The sequence below is a fragment of the Hippocampus guttulatus genome, chromosome 18, assembly GCF_054856545.1.
Source record: "Hippocampus guttulatus isolate MCC_2025c chromosome 18, RoL_Hgut_1.0, whole genome shotgun sequence".
Classification (NCBI taxonomy): Eukaryota; Metazoa; Chordata; class Actinopteri; order Syngnathiformes; family Syngnathidae; genus Hippocampus; species Hippocampus guttulatus.
Window position 1 is genome coordinate 577102 of NC_141278.1, and position 20598 is coordinate 597699.

General features: G+C 48.6%; 1 protein-coding gene across 1 annotated transcript; it reads left to right on the forward strand.

The window, feature by feature from the left end:
- Positions 1-220: 220 nt before the first annotated feature.
- Positions 221-20414, forward strand: rims3 (regulating synaptic membrane exocytosis 3). Its single transcript, XM_086137003.1, has 7 exons — positions 221-370; positions 5153-5467; positions 13442-13583; positions 13665-13777; positions 14731-14832; positions 14921-15060; positions 15388-20414. The coding sequence occupies exons 2-7, from the start codon at positions 5203-5205 to the stop codon at positions 15598-15600; spliced, it is 975 nt and encodes a 324-aa protein (XP_085993129.1). The 5' UTR covers positions 221-370; positions 5153-5202; the 3' UTR covers positions 15601-20414.
- Positions 20415-20598: the final 184 nt, after the last annotated feature.

The window sequence follows — 20598 nt, forward strand, 5'->3', positions numbered from 1 at the left end:
TCCGGACGTGTTTTGTTGTTCCTGTGCATTAGGCGTATGTCAAGTTTGAGTTGGTTGCACATGTCAGGCCACACGATGTCGCTGTTTGCCCACGGCGGCTTGCGTCCCGCTCCTCCTTTCTCCCCCCCCCCCCCTCAGCAGCGCCCCTTCGGTTGGGGTCGGCTCGGCTCAACCCCACCTTTTGGATTGCAGCCGCGCAGCAAGCACAGTGCAGAGCGGAGACGCCGCGCAGAGCTCTTTTCGCTTTTTACCGCCCGAGCGCCAAAATAGCAGCCGAACGATGACATCGATCCACGCGGGCTCCAAGCACAACATCATCATCTGACAACCTGCGGCCCCGCACAGCTCCTCTTCTCCTCGGCTCCTTGCGGTAAGTGCTCCCGTTCAGCACCACGGTTGTGCACAACGCGATCCGCCGTCACCGGGACGCGACGCACGCGATCATCCGAGCATCTTGAATTAGGGCTCATCACGTAGACTCATGCGAGTGCTCGAAGGAGTGTAAAAATGGAATGCCTCGCGTTTTCAATCAGTTACTCACCCTCGCATTCAGTCGGATCAAATTTGACGGCAAAAAAGATGCCATTCTTTCTTCGTGATATTTGCATGGCGTTTCCTCAAATCAGCCCGAAATTGGAAAAAAAAATGTCTTTGATTCAACAGTCCAACAATGTGTCTGCTAAAATGGCTTTTTGGATTAGGATATGCCACCAGCGCGTTTGTTTGTTTGTGATTGTGTTTTTGAGGACGCTCCAAACGGTCCGGCAAAGCGTCTGCGTGGCCGCCACTTTTTCACAGGAACATCCCCAAGAGTGTCAAACTCCTTTTTCGATCAGGGGCCACATTCACCCCAATTTGATCTCAAGTGGGCTGGACCACGAGAAGCTAGAACGACAATTGCAACTGCGTCTCATTGTTTGGGTGCCAACAATTCAAAGTCTCCTACTATACATTTTGAGAATATCCACAGTTATTGATTATTGTATTGTCACGGTTCTCGTTGCAAACCACATGGGCTCCTATCGATGAAATGTCCTAACACAAATTTGTGCAATTTCAAAAATAAGAAGAATCCATTTGCGAATGCAACTTTTAGATCGTCTCCTTTTTATAAAACAATGTATTATCAACCGATCTTATTTTAAATATTCATACATTGCCACATCCATCTGAAAATCTTGACAAGATCAAATGACTAATCACGGCATACACATTAAAAAAAAAAAACTCTTGGCCTCTGCCGAAACATTGATTGACAACATAGTATGTGTGCATGGAAAATGAACAGCATGTCAGGGTTCAATCTAAATAAACCGCAACTGCTATTCTGGTGCATTTTTCTGCATTTCTGCACAAAATGAGTTACCAAGTACCGTATTGCGGAGTCAGGCTGTCTGCGTTATTTCTTTATGATGCGTTTTGTATCATAAGTGTGTGTGGATATGAGTGAGGGTGTCAGGCAAAGGGAGGGCAGAGCACATAAGCATATTATTCTATATAAGCACATTACCGGCACGCACTTTTCAGATGGCTCGTCCTCTCCGCCAAGCATGAGACGGGCTGGGCCGAGCTCATGCTGAGGTGTGATATTATATCAGATGACGCACACACACACACACGCGCAAATAAAGCACACGGGAGCGCATCACTCCTCGACCTCCCATCTGTGGGTGGTGAGTGAGTGAGGGCAACATTTGTGTTGATTTAATATTGGAAAAAAAAACAAAGGAAAGCCTTTCTGATATTTGCGGCGCTTGCCGCTGTCAAGCCTGGGGAATAGCGTGACTACTTAAACTGGCTGAGAGGAAAGCAGGCACTTTTTTGGCTCTCTTTTTGAGAAAAAAAAAGAAGAAAGAGGATAATTATCAATGTGCTTAAGTCTTGAAATCCAATGCCTGACTCCAACTCGATCCTCTTTGTAATCTACTGAGGCTGTCAAACTGGGAAGAGACCCAAGCTTCTGCCCGTCTTGTATAGTCCCACGTGCGTTAAAAAAAAAAAGAATGGAGAGAATGTGGTCTTACACTCTGTTTGTCAATTTAGATGTGAGAACGGAGAGTAGTGGGAATTATGGAAGTACAAATACTTTGTAACTGTACTTAAAGATCCTAAAAGTGAAGAAAAAAAAAGGTGAAAGTATTTAGTGGGGTGTTTTAGGGCTGTGAAATGAGATATATTTTTGGTACATCGGAGTTATTTTGTAGATTTCTTTTCTTCTTTTTTATGAGACAGATAACGCTCATCGTAATGTGTTCATTTTTTTCTCATCATCTTTTGACCACTCCAAGTATGCATGGCAAGCATGTAACCGCACTTAAAAACCGAAAGTCGATCACGAGGCTGTCACATGTTTACGAATCCGTGATATGCGCTGATTGCTTCTCTTGCTGAACCAAGTCAGGCGCGCCGCACACACACACTAGAGTCAATCTGTGGCAAAAAATGAGCACTCCGGTCTCCACGGTGAAACGTTTGGAATGGAGCCTCCTTGATGATAATCATCAAATCTCTTCGCTCCGTTTGTATCATTTTAAATGCTCATTTGCTCGGCCCTATTTTACACACTAATCCCTGCTCAGCTGAGCAAGCGATACAGCGTACTCTTCCCCACGATGAAGATCAGACGTTTAAAAAAATAATAATAATAATAAGGCCGCTCTTGATCTTTCTCTGCGTGACATGCACCCACTCACGGCCTACAACGAGGCACTCTAAAGTAGCCCATGCCAGCAGACATTCTGAAGGGAAGAAGCATTTTCGGGGTTCAGGCGTAGCTGGGTCGTGTGCTAACCTCATGTCCCAATTGTTCAGTCTAACCGCTGATACAAATGAATCCGTGACCCCGGCGCCAATACGTTGCTCCCCTCGTTCTTCCCTTTGACACCACCGCAAAACGGAAGGACGTCAAAAAGACGAAGCGGCCGGGCCGGGGCCTGGAAAGCTAGAACTAAAACAAGTAGAATGGAGGGAAACTGGGTTAAGAAGGAGGTGATGGATGAGGCCGAGCGCTTTCCTGACTCATGGCCGCGTTCCCTGGTGACTAACGTGGTCAGTGACACGTCTCGTCTCCTTCTCCCTACCTGCCATGTTCGAAGGCGGCCTGGGGGCATTGTGGCACACCCTGCTCTCGACCATGATCCTATTTTAGAACAATGATGACTTATTCATTACCTTACGTATGCAAAAAAAAAAAAAATATATATATATATATATATATACATATGAATGAAAAACACTGCCACCCAAATGTTCTCAATGTTGAGAGGAGCACTTTTTTCTAGCCTTTTGCAAACCTCTCAAGCGCACAGCACGTCACTCAAATCATCATCTAGGTTTTAATTCCTAAAGACGTATTAAGGGCAAATTCACTCGGCAGTATATGGATTATTTAAGACATCCTGCTACGGGAATGAGTGCTGTAGCATCAATAATCTGTGCATCGGCCCGTACGGCCGTTGGCCGCTGTATTTAAAAAACAACAAAAAAAATAACGCAACAATGTTTGGCCATGCTCAAATGGCTTTGTTTGCTTCAATTTGGCTTCCTCAAGAAACGGGCGTAAAAGAGTGATTTGCGGCTCGTCGGCATGAGCGACCGACGCCAGGAGATTCGGTGAAAAGGTTCGGCGGGAGTGCAACAGTGGCACAAGGAGGTTTGCTGAAGATGTTACAAGAGACGAGGAGGAATTTTTGAAAAGGTCATTCTGACGCAAGATACTGTAGTGTGAAAATCGGATTTAACGCCCCCCCCCCCCCACCCCCTCAAAGCGTGTGAAGAAACAATCTGGGAGAGACGACACAAATTCCTGCATGGTATGCGACGATAGAACGCAGGTGTGGTCGTCGGTTCATTTCTGAAGTTGATATGAGTAGACGCCGCACGCGGCCTCCGCCGTCAGCGCCACTGGCGCCGTTTAAGGTTGGAGCCCAAATATGATTCCGGGGAAACGCGGCAGACAACAGCAGGCCATCCCTGACATTTGTGTTTGTGTTATCCGCAGATATATCTTGCCACCCGCCCACCGACCTCCGTCTTAGGTTCTTTGGGAAGGCTGCGGAGGAGGAAGTCGCATCCGCTTCCTCAGTGTTTGCAGCCTCGTTATAATACCAACGAATCCTGACCCACTTCCGATATTTGGCAAAGAAAAATTCGGATAAACAATCAAGTGTCCGACTAAAAAGTGCGATGAGTAAAATAACTTCATTTTGGCTCACTTCGCACTTCGGACCATAAAGACGTGAATTCCAGACGGAAACTTTGACAGGTTTACACGGCGTTGTCCTTTCGTATTGAACTTGCAGCAGAGAGAAAAATCGGCAAAGATCAGCCAATGTTTTTTGGCCGATCATTTTGGAAAGGTTGGCATAGCCGTCAACTCATACGGTTTAGCCATAGTTCATACGGATTTTGCGGTGAATCTTACGTATATGGCCATATCGCACAAAAATACGGATTCTGAAAATATCCAAAACGGGTAGTTCCGTTGGCTTTTGCCCAGAATGGTGGCAGTCTACTCGAATGCTTTCATTTCCGGTAACTTTCCGGTAAATCACGTGGTTCCTAGTTGAAACCTGAGTGCTGAATGGCTTGAATTTTTTTCTGCGTTTTCAATATTTGGAGTGGGTGAAAAAAGGAACGCAGGAATACAACTCTGAACACAGTAATGCCACTAAGTAGAAAGATGATTAGACATTAACCAGACGTTGTATTATGGAGATCTACAAGAAATATCATTGAAAATTTCGTGGTTTTTTTCTGCCGTTATTTTGACATATAAAATGCTTTGGTATGTTACAAGGATTTTTTTGCTCTTTATAAGGATTTTTTTGGGTGGTTTATACAGGTTGGCGCTCCGAAAAGTTGACGGGGTACGGGTTCGTCATCTTTGTCTGAGGTTGTAAAGTGAAACCAGGCACGAAACGACGACAACAAAAAAATGTTGACGATTTAAAAATAGGTCACGTGAAGCGATGAAATCGAGCGACCGATTGATCTGTTGGGCGAACTGTCGCGGATACGTTTTCTCGCCGCCCATCATCGATGTTCCAATTCCTTGATGCTCGCCAACTGATGCGTGACACCGGTTTGAACTCCAAAGTTTTGGCCCCCGCCACGATCTCACGTCATCCCTCGCCTTTTGCCCTTTCCTCAGTCCGGCTCCAACGCTCCCGCGCCCCCCCCCCACCGCCGCCCAGCGGGACCATGATGCTGAGCAGCTCGGTGGAGGCGCCCAGCCCGGGCGCTCTGAGCGGCCTCGGCGGGCTGAGCGAAGCGGCTCGCAACGTGGTGCGCTCCTCCAGCATCTCGGGGGCCATGTACAACCTGGAGAAGAGTCCCGGGGGCGGGGCGCCCGAGTCGGCGTCGCTGGCCGGCAACAAGAAGCGGCGCTCCAGTCTGGGGGCCAAGATGGTGGCTATTGTGGGCTTGTCGCAGTGGAGCAAGAGCACACAGCAGCTCAACCAGCACGGTCAGTTCTTTTCGTCGTCCGCCGCCGCGCTTTCTTGCGCTCGTTTTCTTTTTTTTTTGGGGAGCGGTGGGGGGGGGGGCCACGCTTGCTCTTTGCCTCTTTCTGTTTTCTCCCTTGTCTTTGTGTGGAATCGGAATTGCATCGACACTACTGCAAAATAATCAACTCGGGATGCGGTTGGGACTCTTCATGCCGTTCCAAAAGTGTCCGCTGTAAAATTCCCCGATTCAAATCTATTTGATTCATCCTCTTCCTCTTTGCGCATTCCAAGCCGGTCCAACTTCAAACCGTTCAGCTCAGTCAGGACATCTCGGAGGCTATTCGGCGCACTGCAGACATTTTTTTTTTACTGTAAAAATTCCCCAAATCTGGGATGTTTTACACAATTGTCCCTTTTTTTTTTTTTTTTTTGCATCTCTGAAACAATTCAAAGTCTCCCAACTATTCAGCTCATCGGAGACGCCTCCCACCATTCCCAAACCGCATTCTACATCTCAACAGTTGAAAGAATTCCTCAACTGCACCCACGTGCTTCCTACCTTGTTGCCGCTGATTTCATTCCCGTCGCGGTGTCCTTTTGGCTTTTGGCCGCGGTATAATGTTAGCGGCGGTCTTGAGCAGCAGGAGCGCGCCACGTATGGATGATATGGATCGGGACGTGATGCTCTCATTTGTCTCCCGTGGGAATAGATGTCATACTGGCGCGAGAGAAACACTTTGTCGCCGGTTGCAAACGCGAGGCCGCTTATTGCCGCCGCCACGTGAGAAAATGCGTCATTCTGTCACGTTTGCCGAAGGCTGCTTTATTTCCGGTTCTAAATTCCGACCGTTAAAAACAACCAAAAAAAAAACCCATCACCTTCTCTGAACACGTTGGCTAGTTTGGTTTTGCGAACGGTGCGTCCGGCCGGGTCTGCAATTTGCTTTCTGCTTGCCAGTCAGTCTTAAAACGCCATCCGTGTGTTGTCGCTCTCTGCTCTGTAAATCCAACAGAGTGTGACATTTTGCAGCCTGTTCTTAGCTATGTTCGGAAGGATTTTATTCAAACGCCAATGCACTTTAGTGCGCGGGAAACCTTTTTCACTCGCTTTAAAAAGCTTAGGATTGCGTAACGAATACCCCCAAATCTTGCATTCCCTTTGAATATAAAGCTTTTTGGAGATGGCCTAAAAGGCGGCGGGATTTAATATGCGTGCGTTATGTCCAAAAAAAGAAAAAGAGTAAATGATCGCCCTTTTTTTTTTTGTAGGCGCTGTCTCTTTTTCTAATTGGATTGGATTGGATAAACTTTATTGTCAAACGCACTGTACGCGTAACATACAGCGCAGATGAAATCTTCTGATTTCTTTCTTTTAAAACGATGGCTTCTTTCCCGTAAAAACATGAACATTTTTTGGCAGTTCCATTTCTCCTAAATGCACATCAGATGAACGCGCATCTTTCATCAAGGATAACAAAAAGAAAAAAAAAAAAAAAGGTCCCAGCTCCTCAATTGTAATTACACCCTCTCGCCACCGCGAGAGTCAACAGAATCGAGTTGACGAGGCGCGCGCGTATGCGGTGCCAGCGCTAACAGAGTCGCCATATGTCCCACGGGCAGCGTCGACGGGAACGCGCGCTGTCGTTCGCGTGGAAAACGGGGAAAAGAATTCGGCCGCCGTCTTCGTCTGGCATCTTGCTTTCAAGGAACTATGTTGAGGAGAGGGGAGGAGCTTCCGTTCCTCACCCCCTTTGCCTCATTATCTATTTTGCATATTTTCCCGCAACGTCTGTGCCTTCGTGCCGACAAAGCAAACAGAGAGCAGAGAAAGCACGAGGAGGCTCATAGTGGCCGCGGATGTGAAGAAGAGGAAGGCGGGTTTCTAAATTTAGATGTTCTCGGCCGCCAGGAGAACATATCTGGCCTGGAACTAAATGACCGGATCGTGCGCCCCGCGCATCCGTCCATGGGCAAAATCACCAAACGTCAGGCAGAGTAGACGCATCCTGACAAATGGCCGCCGTCAATTTTTCAAAATCAATCAGTCAATTCATCAATCCAGCGTGCACCGTGCGTCCTCAAAACATGCCATAAAGTTTCTTTCGAGTGTCATCGGCTAACGTTTCATCATCTGTTGTTGTCCTTTTTTTTTCTTTTTTTTTCTGGCCATTCCATTTTGTGTGGCCCGGTCTTTCCGATTGGTTAATGACAGCTCGTTTTGTCGAGCAAGCATCATTTCCTACTGCACGAGGCACAAAGGACCGCGGACTATTATCGGCTTCCGGCCTGGTCAGTTACGGCAAATGACTAGGATTTGTTTCTCATAAATGCTCTTGATGCAATCATTAAAAAAAAAAAAAAAGCAGCCACAATAATAAACATACGGTTAGCGAAAGCATTTATGTAGCGATTGCCGGCGAATGCCGAACCGGAATGCCGTGGAATGAATTGGATTGTTGGAACGCACGACGTGAGACTTGAAACCGCAGTGGTTTGAATTTGGGAAATGTAAAAATAAACAACAACTAAAACATCCTGCAAAGTCCAGAATGAGTGGAAAAGTTCCGTTTGAATGGTTTGTGAAATATCAAATTTGGGGTGAGTCGGAATTTTGGGAACGTGGCAACTAATACGGTACCGTGGATGCTCCGAAGGCGCTGGGTGTTCGGAATTGGCGCAGAAAACGCGGAGGGAGTAACGCGGCCACATGGGTAGGCGGCACAACAATAATATTCCAGAACATTGGCGTGGAATGACACGTCAACGGATTGCTTTCGGACAGTGTCAATCAAAACGGCCGATTATCACCTTTGCAAAGACGGCGCGCCTGGACCTCATTCAAGCAGGCGGGCGTCTCTAATTTAACGGCAAGTCGGCGTCGTGAGACACACGTGGCTGTTAGGCGAGGGGCCGACTCGGGCCACGCCCTGTGGAAGCCCCCCCCCCCCCCGATCCGCCATCTCGCTGACGCTACAGAGGCTCCAAAGTGTGAGCGGCGCCGCGCATGAATCTGACGGATGAACACGTCGGCGTTACGTAACGCGCGTCGCCTCAACACAAATCCCGTGCATGAAATGCAAAGCCGTCTCGGCCGCCCTCCCGCGTTTCTTTCATGTGTGGATGGATTCCGAATTCAAGGATTTGTGGCAGGCCTTGTTGTTGTGCTCTTTGCGGTCTATTTATTGCCTGCTATTATTAGTAGCGCAGAAAAAGTATTTCCGTGGTTTTTCACCGGGTGACTCACTCCTCCGCTGGGCTCAGTCAGTCTTATCTCCTGTGCAGGTTTATCTGTGGCTTCAAAGTCTTAGTCCGCACGGAAGGCGGCCACTTTTGAGATTCAGCAGCGGCGATCCGACCGCTTTGAATGCTCGATGGAACCGCAAGTAGATTTCTGCACCACATACTGAACGAAAAAGATGACACCGGGGCGAATTCAAAACAAGCGCATAACTTTGCTAGCTTAAATGCTAAAACATCGAATAAGAAAAAAAAAAAAGGGGTGTTTTGTGCTGCCTTAAGCCGCAGCAATTTGACCGCAAAAGCAAACGGCCGAGATAACAAGGTGTGTATATTCTTTATCCTCTGCGAAAACTCACCGGAGCTTACTGGCTCATTTCGAATAGTTGAGAAACTCTCCTCTGTTTGCGTTTGCGTTTGCGTGACTGTATCGTACTTCACCCGGAGGCCAAGTCACGCACACCAGAAGCGGCAACTCTTTAATTCTTATGTATTTTAGCAGTTGGTTTTATACGAGTCGATGATGTAGAGTTTTGTAAAGTGCTATTCTATGTTTTAAAAAAAAAAACCCGTTGTAAGTTGGAGGTAGTATTAGGTCAGCAGAGAAGGCCCTTCCCTGACCACTGCTTGACAGTCAGTCTTATATCTCCCCAAATTATTTTTCAATCATGTTTCTCGATCCCTGATCACATACGAGCCAATTAAAACTGACAGAGACTAATTTTGGAAACCAAATGAAGATAAACGAAATCCCCAATGAGCATGCCCAATAGTCAAAAAGTCAACCGTATTAGATTTTGGCCTCCGGTTGCACTCGGGCTGTTTTCATTTGGAGTGCGTGTGTGTCGGGTGTCTGAGAGGTTCGCTTGTCCCACATTGGCCTACTTCTGGCTCCTTCTGAGTCAGCAGCCTTTTGGCAACATCGCTTAAAACCTCACAATCATCACCAATTTTTTGGGGGGGAAAATCTCTCCCGAAAGAAAACCGCCGTGACCAAGATGACTCGAGCTCCAATATTTGATGCCTACGCCTCGGAAAAGCCCAGCGTAACGTCACGAACGTAATCGCAGCTTGGTCAGAGAGCGAGAGGCTGGCGTCCGACGTGACGCAGCTGAGATGCCATCATTATGCTCCATCGAAGGTGCTCAAGTGGCAAATTTCAAATAAACGGCATCAACAAGCCGGGAAATTACTCCGGAGTACGGTAATTATGTTTGTGCGCGCGGGGTCTTATGAGTATATGGTGTGGGCGATGTCAGCCTTTTGTGCATTGGACCGACACACACACACACACGCACGCAAACACACTTCTCCTCTCAGCCAATATAAACACCCAGGCGGGCTTATTTCAAAATGTGTTTCATGGCGCCGGCAGACGGCCGCTGCGCCACAGGAAACTCTCCGCAGGTTCCCGCTCTCAAAGCCCGAATGACATTTTGCTCTTAAGCAAACATGTCTGCAACATGGGGAAATAGTCATGCTAATCTTTTTATTTTTGCGGCCCCCGCGAGCGCATTTGAAGGGGCCAAAAACAGTCCAAATGAAATCGAGTATCCATCTCGTATCAGTTTTCAAGTTGAATAAATGCGATGATTGGAGTGGTTGGATCCGCTCCTTCTAAAGTTGCGTATTCCGGGGGAAGTAGCTTGACAATTAGATGGGCCTTTTTTTCCTCACCGTGATTAAGCGACATGAGACGGAAGCCGGCGCGTCGTATTGACTCACCGGCAGACATCCTGCAGTACGCGAAGGTTTCGGATTAGTGCAAATCATTTCCCGTGCAAACGGACGCTTGGCAAAAGGCCAATGGCTTCTTGTCCTGTTGGGACACGTTCAGGTTTTTTTTTTTGTGGTGACCGTTGTTTTAAAAAAAAAATCAGTTAGCTTTGAATTGTTGGCTTTTATTAGTTTTAATTAAAAGAAAAAAATATATATAGAGAGAGAGATTTTAAAGGCTTCACTTCAGTTGGAAAACACTTCATTTTCATTTAGCTTCTATTAGTTTCAGCATTAGTTTTAGTTTTTTTAATATATGGTATATTTGTCATGCGCGAGATGGAAACAAATTTTGTGTAACAAGTCCGGATAAATGCATTCACAACGATCCGAATGCCTAAGTATATTATTGCTGACTTTTGTCCAACATTTTTTTTCTACATGTTGCCATTGGCGTCGCTTAAAAAAGCCTGTACGCTGTTGCCAAAGTAAGAAGTCGTTTTTTCAAACGTAGGGCGTGAACGGAAGAAGGCTCTTCTTCCGGGCGTGACCCCTCACACGGCTGTCCAAAGAAAGGATGGCGCCATGGATTGAATGCAGTCATAAGAAGAAATCAATGGCCAGACCCAATTTTTATCCCCCTTATATAAGTGACAGCGATTCAACTCCAAATCATCTCTATTTTTACCCTCTACCTTTTTGAAGCTTTCCTTTTTTTGGGGAGGGGGGGGGGGGGGGCTCCAAATTTAGCAGAGAAGCCCAGCGGTGAAGACGCCACAACAACATCTTTCATCGCAGACAGCCGCGCTTGGTTACCGTTGCTACGCGCGGCGGCCCGCTGCCGTCACCGGCGCGTCCAATAGGCATGTCGGCGCAGGGAGGCTAAAAACAGCATTCTATATTACAGACAATAATGAGAAAGGCTTCATCGGTGCTCTCTCCAAATGTCAAAGCGGCTTTAAGGACGCGCACGCGCGCGCGCACACATGCAAATAATGTGCGCCGAGTCAGTACTTTTGTCGCCGCGCCGTCCTCTGCGATTGAATCGATTCATTCGCCTCCACCGTGCGACTTGAACTTCACTATCTAATATCTGGATCGCTCTCACGTCGTACCATTTATGTGCACAAACTGGTCTTTGAATTGGATGCCGCGCGCTTTCCGCAATCTTGCCCGTCCGCCGCGGCTGAGTTATTCCTCCTATCGGTCGGCAATTAAACGGCCTCTCTTCGACTCGCTTATGTAATGTTTTGGAGTCGTTGGGCTCGCGCTAATTACCGCGCGCCCGTGTTTGTTTTGGCCTCGGAACAAAAAATTAATAAATAAAAGTGAGCTCGACTGCGGAAGGGGAAAGGAAAACAATGCCGCGATGTTTCTTTTGGATGGGATGAGCGTTTGGCCAGCTGATATCCTGCTTAACGAGTATCCTCTTTGTCTTCACCGGGAGGACAATTCAGCGCACGAGTAGTCGTAGTTTACTCGTCGAATTGCGTTACAGGTAGGCCGCAAGCGGTGCCGGTAGAGAAAAGAAATGCTGAGGCAAAACCGCCAGAGGGCATTTCGGTTGCCACTCGTGCGTCATGCGTACCTTCTACTGTACTGTTGTGCTCCTAGCGCGGCGCTAGTGGTTTCCTAGTCCGCTATCATCGCGACTAAGAGGCAAAAAAGCGGCGCCGAGAGAGAGCGGCAGCGGCAACGGATCGCGTATTGCCCTACAAAGTTCAATACAACCCCAATTGCACCGAATGCTTTTGAAGCAACGAGCCGAGCTTCCAAGATGAAGCGTTTTAGTACGGGGCGAGAAGAGGCGGATCCAAAGATAAGAAGAAGATTCTAAAGCCACACCGACGGCCGGGAAAAGGCGCTCGGAGAGGGGGAAAGGCTGCCCGCGGCTCTTGGTGCAATGCAGACGGAGTTGCCATGGCAATGGAAAAGGGGGGGGGGGAGGAGGAGGAGGGGGGGATTAAAGAGGACGGAAGCGATCGCTGCTCCTTAACGGGGGGGGGGGGGGCTGTCACATGAGTAAAGAGTGGGACTGTCGAGTTGGAGGAGTCGCTGCTTGATGAATCAAAGCGAAAACATCGATCACCGTAGAAAAGTCCATGAAGCGGACCATTTCAGCAAAGGGTTTAGGTTCAGGACTTTTTTTTTTTTAATAACAGGGATGAGGCTGTCTCCATGGCGTCGGCCGTCTCGGGTGGCGTCGCCCGCTTCCCCATCGGCGTTGTCACAGCAGCGCCCGAAGTTTGCCGGCGGACGCTCGGCTTCGCCGTCGCCGTCCTCGCGCAAAAGTCTCCCCAAAATGCCGTCGGCCTCGTCGCGCGGCTTTGTTCGCCCTCGGTGACTGTTGCGGGGTTGTCATGGCGATAGGGGGGGGGGCGAGCGAGCACGGTGAGGGGAGTTTAATAGGCTTGGAGTTGCTCAGGGCTAATGAAGTGCCGTGTCTGGACCGGAGAGTGTTTTTTAACTAGCGACGAGGGAGGAGCCTCTTGTTAAAAGTCTTCCGATAGCGAGGCTCTCTATCCAAAGCCGTTTTCATTTGCAGCTTGAGCTCCGGGTGCGAGGACGCCGTTTGTCCGCGCTAGTCGAGTGACCAGGGTGCACCCGTTCGTCCAGTACGGCACACTTCGATGCAGTTCAGCTGTATTTAACAGTGAAGTCAAAGACAACGCTTTGTCCCTCACCAGTAACGCCCCCCCCCCAGTGGTACTAGTAACGCCAACTCGGCAGCTTGTGCCTCACCGATAGCACATCGTGGTCTGACCTGTATTCCAAATTTGTCCTACAAGCGATGACAAAGAGCGCATGGGTACATACTAAGGCATCGGATTCATACTAAAATGACGTTTATTTTAGTCACTTGTAAGACAATTGCACTCGAAGAATGCCTTGAATGTACTATTCAAAGGTGTCCTCGTAGTAAGGACACTGTGGTAAAAAAAACAAAAACACAAGGTGGTACTACATTGAGGTCGAGTCAAAGTTTGTGAAAGAAAGTGACCTATGACCTTTGACCTTTTTTTTTGTTCATTGCCAATCAGACGGCGGAACCAAGAAGCTTCGTAGCACCATCCGACGGAGCACGGAGACCGGCATCGCCGTGGAGATGAGGAACCGGGTGACGCGGCAGGGAAGCAAGGACTCCACCGACGGCAGCACCAACTCAAACAGCTCCGACGGAACGTGAGCATCCGCTTCGCGCGAGCGTTGAGCATCTCAACTCAGCGGGGCCCTCCCGGCGTTTTGATTGATTTTTCTCTCAAGGTTCATCTTCCCTAGCGCGCGCCTGGGGCCCGAGAGCCAGTTCAGCGACTTCCTGGACGGCTTAGGCCCCGCTCAGATCGTCGGGCGGCAAACATTAGCGACGCCTCCCATGGGTGAGCCGTGAGCCGAGCGGGGGCCCAGCGTATCGCTCACTTCGCTCTCATGCTACTCACCTCCTCTTTGTTTCCTCCAACGTGATGTGGATTCAGCACACTCTTCCGAGTCCACTCGGCCCTTTTCTGCCCTTCAAAATAAAATCGAGATCATACGTGCGCGCGCACACACACGTACATAAAAATTCGACATTTTTGGCAGATAATTGATTTTACGAAATCCATCCTTGCCATCGGCGTATGGTGACAGGCAGAAAAATAACCCTTGAGAGCCATCGCATGGGCCGCGGGCTTCACGCTGGCGTCTGCTGCAGAGCGCCTCGTTGTCAGCTGCGAGTGCCTGCGGTTTTAAGTGGATATATATTCATTTGTCAAACATTATGTGTTGGCATAAGAAAAGTGCATCAATCCCCCCCCCCCCCCCCTCCCCCCATTGTAGAAATGGTGTCTCATTGACAGTTGACCCTTAAGTGGGGCGTGGTTTCAGCTCATTCAGTGGACACGCCCACAGCTCCCAAACTCTTCCCTGTCCAAGTCCTAAAACGTGGTTCTTTTCACTTAAAATGCTTTCGCGTATGCGCTTCTTGCAGCTTTGTGTTCAACTAAACGGACCCGGGGCTCAACATACGCCTCCCGGGTACATTTTCCACGAACGAAAACATGCAAGGCGGCATCTTGCCGCGCTGTGGAAGCGAACTGTCAAGGGGGAAAAAAAAATAAAGCAAAGGATTGGAGGGGAGCTTCGTGGTGATAATCCTCTGTACCGCTTAACGCACAAGTACATCAAGTTAACGTGCATGAAATGCGATCCGTTGACGTGAATCCCGTGAAAGTCTCCGGAAGGACGCTCGTCGGGGAACGCTGTTCTGTGGCTCCCTCCGGTGGTGACGAATGTCAATTGGCCTTAACCGGCGCACGGTCGGGCGAGACAAAAATCTCGTCTCATTCCGCAGGGGACGTCCATGTGGGCGTGGTGGACAGAGGAGGTCGGCTGGAGGTGGAGGTCAACCAGGCCAGAGGTTTGATCCCCAAACCGGGCTCCAGGAATATCCCAGGTTCACCGCCCGCCCCGACGCTGCGGACGCGTCCGTGCCCGAGGAGAGCCGCGGTGTTTGATTTCCTTTTTTGCCGTGCTTTGTTTAGCGACCTACGTGAAGGTGTACGTCCTTGAGAACGGAGCGTGCTTGGCCAAGAAGAAAACCAAAGTCGTGAAGAAGAATCTCGACCCCAGCTACCAGCAGCCGCTGCTGTTTGATGAGAGTCCTCAGGGAAAAGTCCTCCAGGTATCCCGACTCATTGCATTCCATTGGGGTGATTCTTTCCAGCGCCGATACGATCTTCACAACACGGCGCGCGCTCCCGGTGGAAAGTCGACGTACTGTACGTATACCGCAACCGCTTCCACTTTGCCTTCGTGAAGACTACTTAGCGTACCGCTAACAAACAACGCAAAAGGGATAGCATTTGCGCGCTCGCGTTCTAGCGCTTCCGGCAACAAGGATTCCCACGCAAATGGTGGAGCAACACGCGTCGGCGCAAGATAATGTTCTCTTTGCGTCGGCCACGCGGCCGTCTTCGCGAGCGCTCAACGGTCCTTTTCCGCCGCGCAGGTCATCGTGTGGGGGGATTACGGGCGGATGGACCACAAGTGCTTCATGGGAACGGCCCAGATCCTGCTGGAGGATTTGGACCTGTCGGCGAGCGTCGGCGGCTGGTACAAGCTCTTCCCTACCTCCTCTCTGGCAGACCCCAGCATCGGACCCCTGGCCCGACGCCTCTCGCAGTCCTCCCTGGAGAGCGCCGCCAGCCCCTCGTGCACCTAACAAGGCTGAGTCGTGCAAACCCTCGTACTGTACATACCACTCAAGACTGTATCTTCAAGTGCAAAAACCCGATACCCCCTCTGTACGCGCACGTTTCTCACCGAGCAATTTTCTAAGTCGGAGGGGGGGGGGGGGGGGGAGACCCTCGTAAATTCCACATTTTACCTGAAGACGTAGCATTTTTCCTCCTCGGCGTTCCGACATTCCCAACCATGAGGCGTTGGGTTCACAGAGTGCCATACATAAGCTGCATTTGCAGGTTCCACCAGACCATCCCGGGGCCATGCAGATGACGCCTTCGAAACTCTCTATGCCAAACTTTAACAACAACAACAACAACAACTATTTTTTAAAACCAAAGCAATTGTTTATCGTCGTAGTAGTCGAATAATATAACGTCCGGATATGTAGCAGAGCCAATGATATTCTGTGGGCCGAACGCATTACGGGTGCAGATATCGGAGCTATTTTGAGGTAGCCGCACTGCACTTGCACGGGGCGGGGCCGAGTTGATATGCATCTATACATATAGAGTTCCACATTTAGTTGTGTTCGCGCGTGTACGTATCGGCCGCAGTCCGCATGCTCGCTCGCTTGCAATCTTTTTGCAAAAAAAAAAAAAAAAAAAAAAAATTTTTTGAATGTGCTCCCAAACTTGACATTTAACGTTCGGTCGTGGAAAGTGGAGTGACACGAGCGGTTCTCAAACCTTTGTGGAAACTTTCTTTCACGTTTCTCGTGACCACGAATTGAAACTTGTCCCTTCACGTTTCTCCCACGAGACACTTTGAGCGTTGCGGGCAAATATGAAGAAGCGCTTCGGTCGCGGGTTTTTGGGCGTCCCTTTTTTCTTTTTTCTGCGTACCAGCCGTTGGAGTTTTGTGAGCTTTGATTCGATGGAAAGGAAATACGATGGCGATTTTCCGCCCGTGTTGCACTACGGTTCTTTCAAAGACGGCACTTTATTGTGAAAGAACGAACGCTGTTTCCTGGTCTAATGTTGTGATTCCTTTGAATGCCGGCGTGGAAATGGAACGGCACCTTTTGTCTGCTGATTGATTTCTTGGCTTTGGTGATTATTATTAGTGTTATTGTTTTTTTAAAATCGTTTTCCACTTCTACCGGAACAACAGAAACAGGTCAGTTTTACTCGTAGCACTTTGTCATTGATCTGACACTTGCATCTCAGTTATGGGAAATGAATTCAGCGGATCAAGTTGTAGCAGAAAGTTCAATGCGGTTCTGAAATAAGCTCGGAGACCGGCGCTCAACTTTACGTCCGGTTACTATTTGAAAGCGACACGTGTTTGCAGATTTTTACCGAGGTACATTCCGTGTATCGGCACTGCGTTTATATTTTTTGTCCTCACGGTGCAAAAGCAACAACATCGCACAGTTCCGCTTTGGGTTTGACCAATACGTGTGCTGCAATTTTCTTGACATGTTCTACGGTATTGTAGGCTCTCTCTCTCTTGACACACACACACACGCTCATTTTGGTGTCATTTTGTGGACAGCTGGCATGATGATGTAAAATGAATATACAAATATTGTATTTGCACACAATCTCTTTGGTGCACCTTTTTTGTGTGATTCCTTCAAAAAAAAAATCTTGTTAGAGAACCTCTAAAAAGAAAACCACCTTGTATGATGTCCACATTCACTGCTGAAGGTTTACTCCTTGGCAAAAAAAAAAAAAGAAAAGTGAATATTTGCTCTGGAGATGGAGTGGAAATTTGTTACGCTTTTGCCACCAAAAGCAAAGTGAACTATTGCCTTTGTTGTACGCGAGCTGTGAGTGTGCACATTTATTGCATTGCGTCGTGAGTGCGAGGGACTGGAAGGACTTGAAAATGTGTAAATAATTGTGAAAAAACGTACGTTGCTGTTTAAACGCACGTGCATACAGTACTTAAGTCCCTGTCAAGTGAAAAGACGTCTGTCTTTTGATTTTCGACACACCGCGGAGTGCGTTGAACAACCCTACCAAATTGCAGCCATGAAAATAGCGATTGAAAATGAGGCTTCCAAATTGTGGTGTGGGGGGGGGGGGGGGGGGATAATAAATCAAACGCGCAAAAATCATCCGTGTCGCAACAACGAGGCACGCTAAAGTGTCCATGCCGGCGCAATTTCCATTTCAACATGCTAACCGTCACGGGCTACAACGAGGCGCTCTAAAGCAAATGCCCTAAATTGACTTGAGAGGGTCTTTCATGTTGACACGAATGAGTCACGTGTTTCTTTGCTTGACAGTGGCTTTTAATGAACGATCGACGATTGATTTCTGAAAATGAAAGTGGATCTTTAAAGCCCCCAAAGCAGCAGGGTTGACGGTGACCGCCTTGGCTCGGCTTTTGGCGACTTTTTGAATGTGAAGCTACTGAAACGGGTCAATCGCAGTAGACGTGCTGTGGGAGTATTTTTTTTTGGGGGGGGGGGGCGGTGCTGAGGTTGAGATATAAATGTACACATCCAGCATTTGTCAACCTGATTTGACTTGTTTATGCGCAAAGGAAAAAAAAAAAGTACTGTATCGCCAATCAAGGTGTCGCAAATGTGTTTTATTTTTCTAATTGGAGAGGAATCTGCGAGAGGAGGCGGCGCGTGGGTGCCAGGCTGCCTTGTGATGCCGGGGGCTTGTTTGCGGTTTGACAATGGCCTTATTGTTGGAAGGATTCCATTCATCAATGCTTCACTCTTGTATGACACGCTTGAAATTTCTGCACAAATGTCGTTTCGCTTGGAAAATTCTTACCGGAGTTCTCCGTACGGCATATGAAGAATCTAGCGTGGCGCCTTTTTATTTGTATTTCCCTTCTGACAATATTGCCTGTGGTTTATTTCGCGGTCCCGTCTCTCCGTTGACGAGGGCCGACGCGTACGCGGCCGTATTCTTTGCGTATTCCCGCGGAAGACGACGGCTCGATGCTCGGAAGAACCGTTGTTCATTTTAAAGCTCGGGCGCAGTTGAAGTCAGATTTTGAGCGGGTGGAACGAGCAAACTGTCTTCAGTGGAGCTGCAAAGGGGGGGGGGGCAGAAATGTTGAATGGCTTTCTGAAAACTTCTGATGGGAAGCTTAGCTCAGGAATTTGGCAAACGCTTTCACTTGTTATCCATTTCATTTCGTGTCATTTGGATCGTTTTGGTTTGAATGATATTTGGCTTAATTTGTCGGGGAGTTTTTGTTCAAATGCCAATTTAATTTGAGGACCGATCTACGGTTGGTGCCGCGGAAAGTTGGACGTGACGCAACTCCTGTCCCTGAAAGTAGCACTGGCGCTGGCAATTTCCTTCCGGCGATAAACATTGACCGTCAGCTCAGTTGCGCACCCCTCAAAAAAATCCCCATATTTCGAAAAGCGGGCCTTCGACTCTTCTTCGCAGCCACCTGCGCGCAATGCCTCGAGAGTAACTCCAAAGCGGCAGCGCGGCCTTATTCGAGTGCTTTGGTGATACCGGCGTCTTTTTAAGTGTAGCAAAACGACACCAGCGTACTGTATTGCACGTCATCTTTTACTATCTTCATGTCGATTAATAGGTCCGTTTGTCGCCGTCTATAAAAGGCCTTTGAGCATTTATTTACTTGTAGCCGAAGAAGACAAGGCAGCGCACGAGTAGGACCGTGTCCTATTAGGAAGATTTTTGCAGTAGTCCGACTGGCGCATCGAAGCCGACGCGCGGGGGTGCCGAAATGCGAAACCGTGACGTCGCGGTCGTTCGACTTGACGGCAAAGCCCTTTGAATTCCAACTTGATATACTTTACATCGAGCCAGAGGACCACGCGCGAGTTCAAGCGCTCCGTCCTCACGAGTCGGGCGTCGCGGGGAAACAAAACCGCGCGGACGTCGACGACTACAGACGACTCGTTCTAACTGCGACTTCTTAAAAGTCGATTCATTTAACCGCCTGAAAAAATGCTTTGCTCTCCAGTGATTCCGAAAAAATATCGGACTTATCATCGTAAGCCGCGCTAACGTGATGCAGCTTTAAACATGAAATATTCGAAAATCGGAAAACGGCACTTCACTAACGACGCATTGAAAATGTTACAAAGCAAACGGTTCTGGCGCGATCAACGCAACCGTGTTGTAGCTCAAAGTTAAGCGCACCGTGTAGATGAACGTCCGATTTTGTTTTACGCGTGCGCTAAATTGTCTTTGGAGCGAGGACAAACGGCGTACTAGCGCATGCGCCTTTTGGACGTCGAGGTTATGGAATAAACGCTCGGATGACTTTTCAACAATGTCCGGGGTTGCTAAGCCACAACCGGCGATACTTGATGCCGCCGCGGCCATTTTGTTTTCAATGCCGGCGTAAGCACAAATGTCCCTGAACGCAACGCGACGAGGACAGAGCAATTTGAGACGGTAGCGACAGGGGAGCGCCAAGCGGATGAGTACCTTCCGACGGAAACATTCATCGGCGTTGCTGGCGTCGGGTTGTCCTCCGGAACTGGCCTTTAACCTTTCCACTGAGGTGCGAGCAAAAGGGCAACGTAGAGCAGAGCGACTTAGCGACGGGAGGCCGCCTTTTATGGCAGACGTGGAGAAAGGGGGAGCTGTCATTTTCTACCCGCGCTTTGTAAATGTTTTCTATGTGCAGTATTTGATCATGTAAAACTGGTATTTTCGGTGGTTTGTAAGCTGCAAAATCGATGACTCAAGGTGCACGTCGTTCTTTTTCAAGAAAACGCAACCAATCCGATGGGTGTGCACACACAAAAATGACAATTCTCACATTTTGGGTTCAGAAGCTTGTATTTGCATGCCCGTTGACCCAGCAGTCAATAAAGTTCATTTGAATCACTGATACTGGTTGTGTGCGTCCTGCATTCGGTACCCGGGCCTTGTGTGGGTACCAGCAGATGGCAGCAAAGCACTACTTTTCGGTCCTCCCCGTCTTCAACACTTCCTTGGCGCAAAGATGCCACAAGATGGCGCCAAAGATACTTTTCTATGAGACGGGGCTTTGGCCTCAGCACAAAACGACAAGT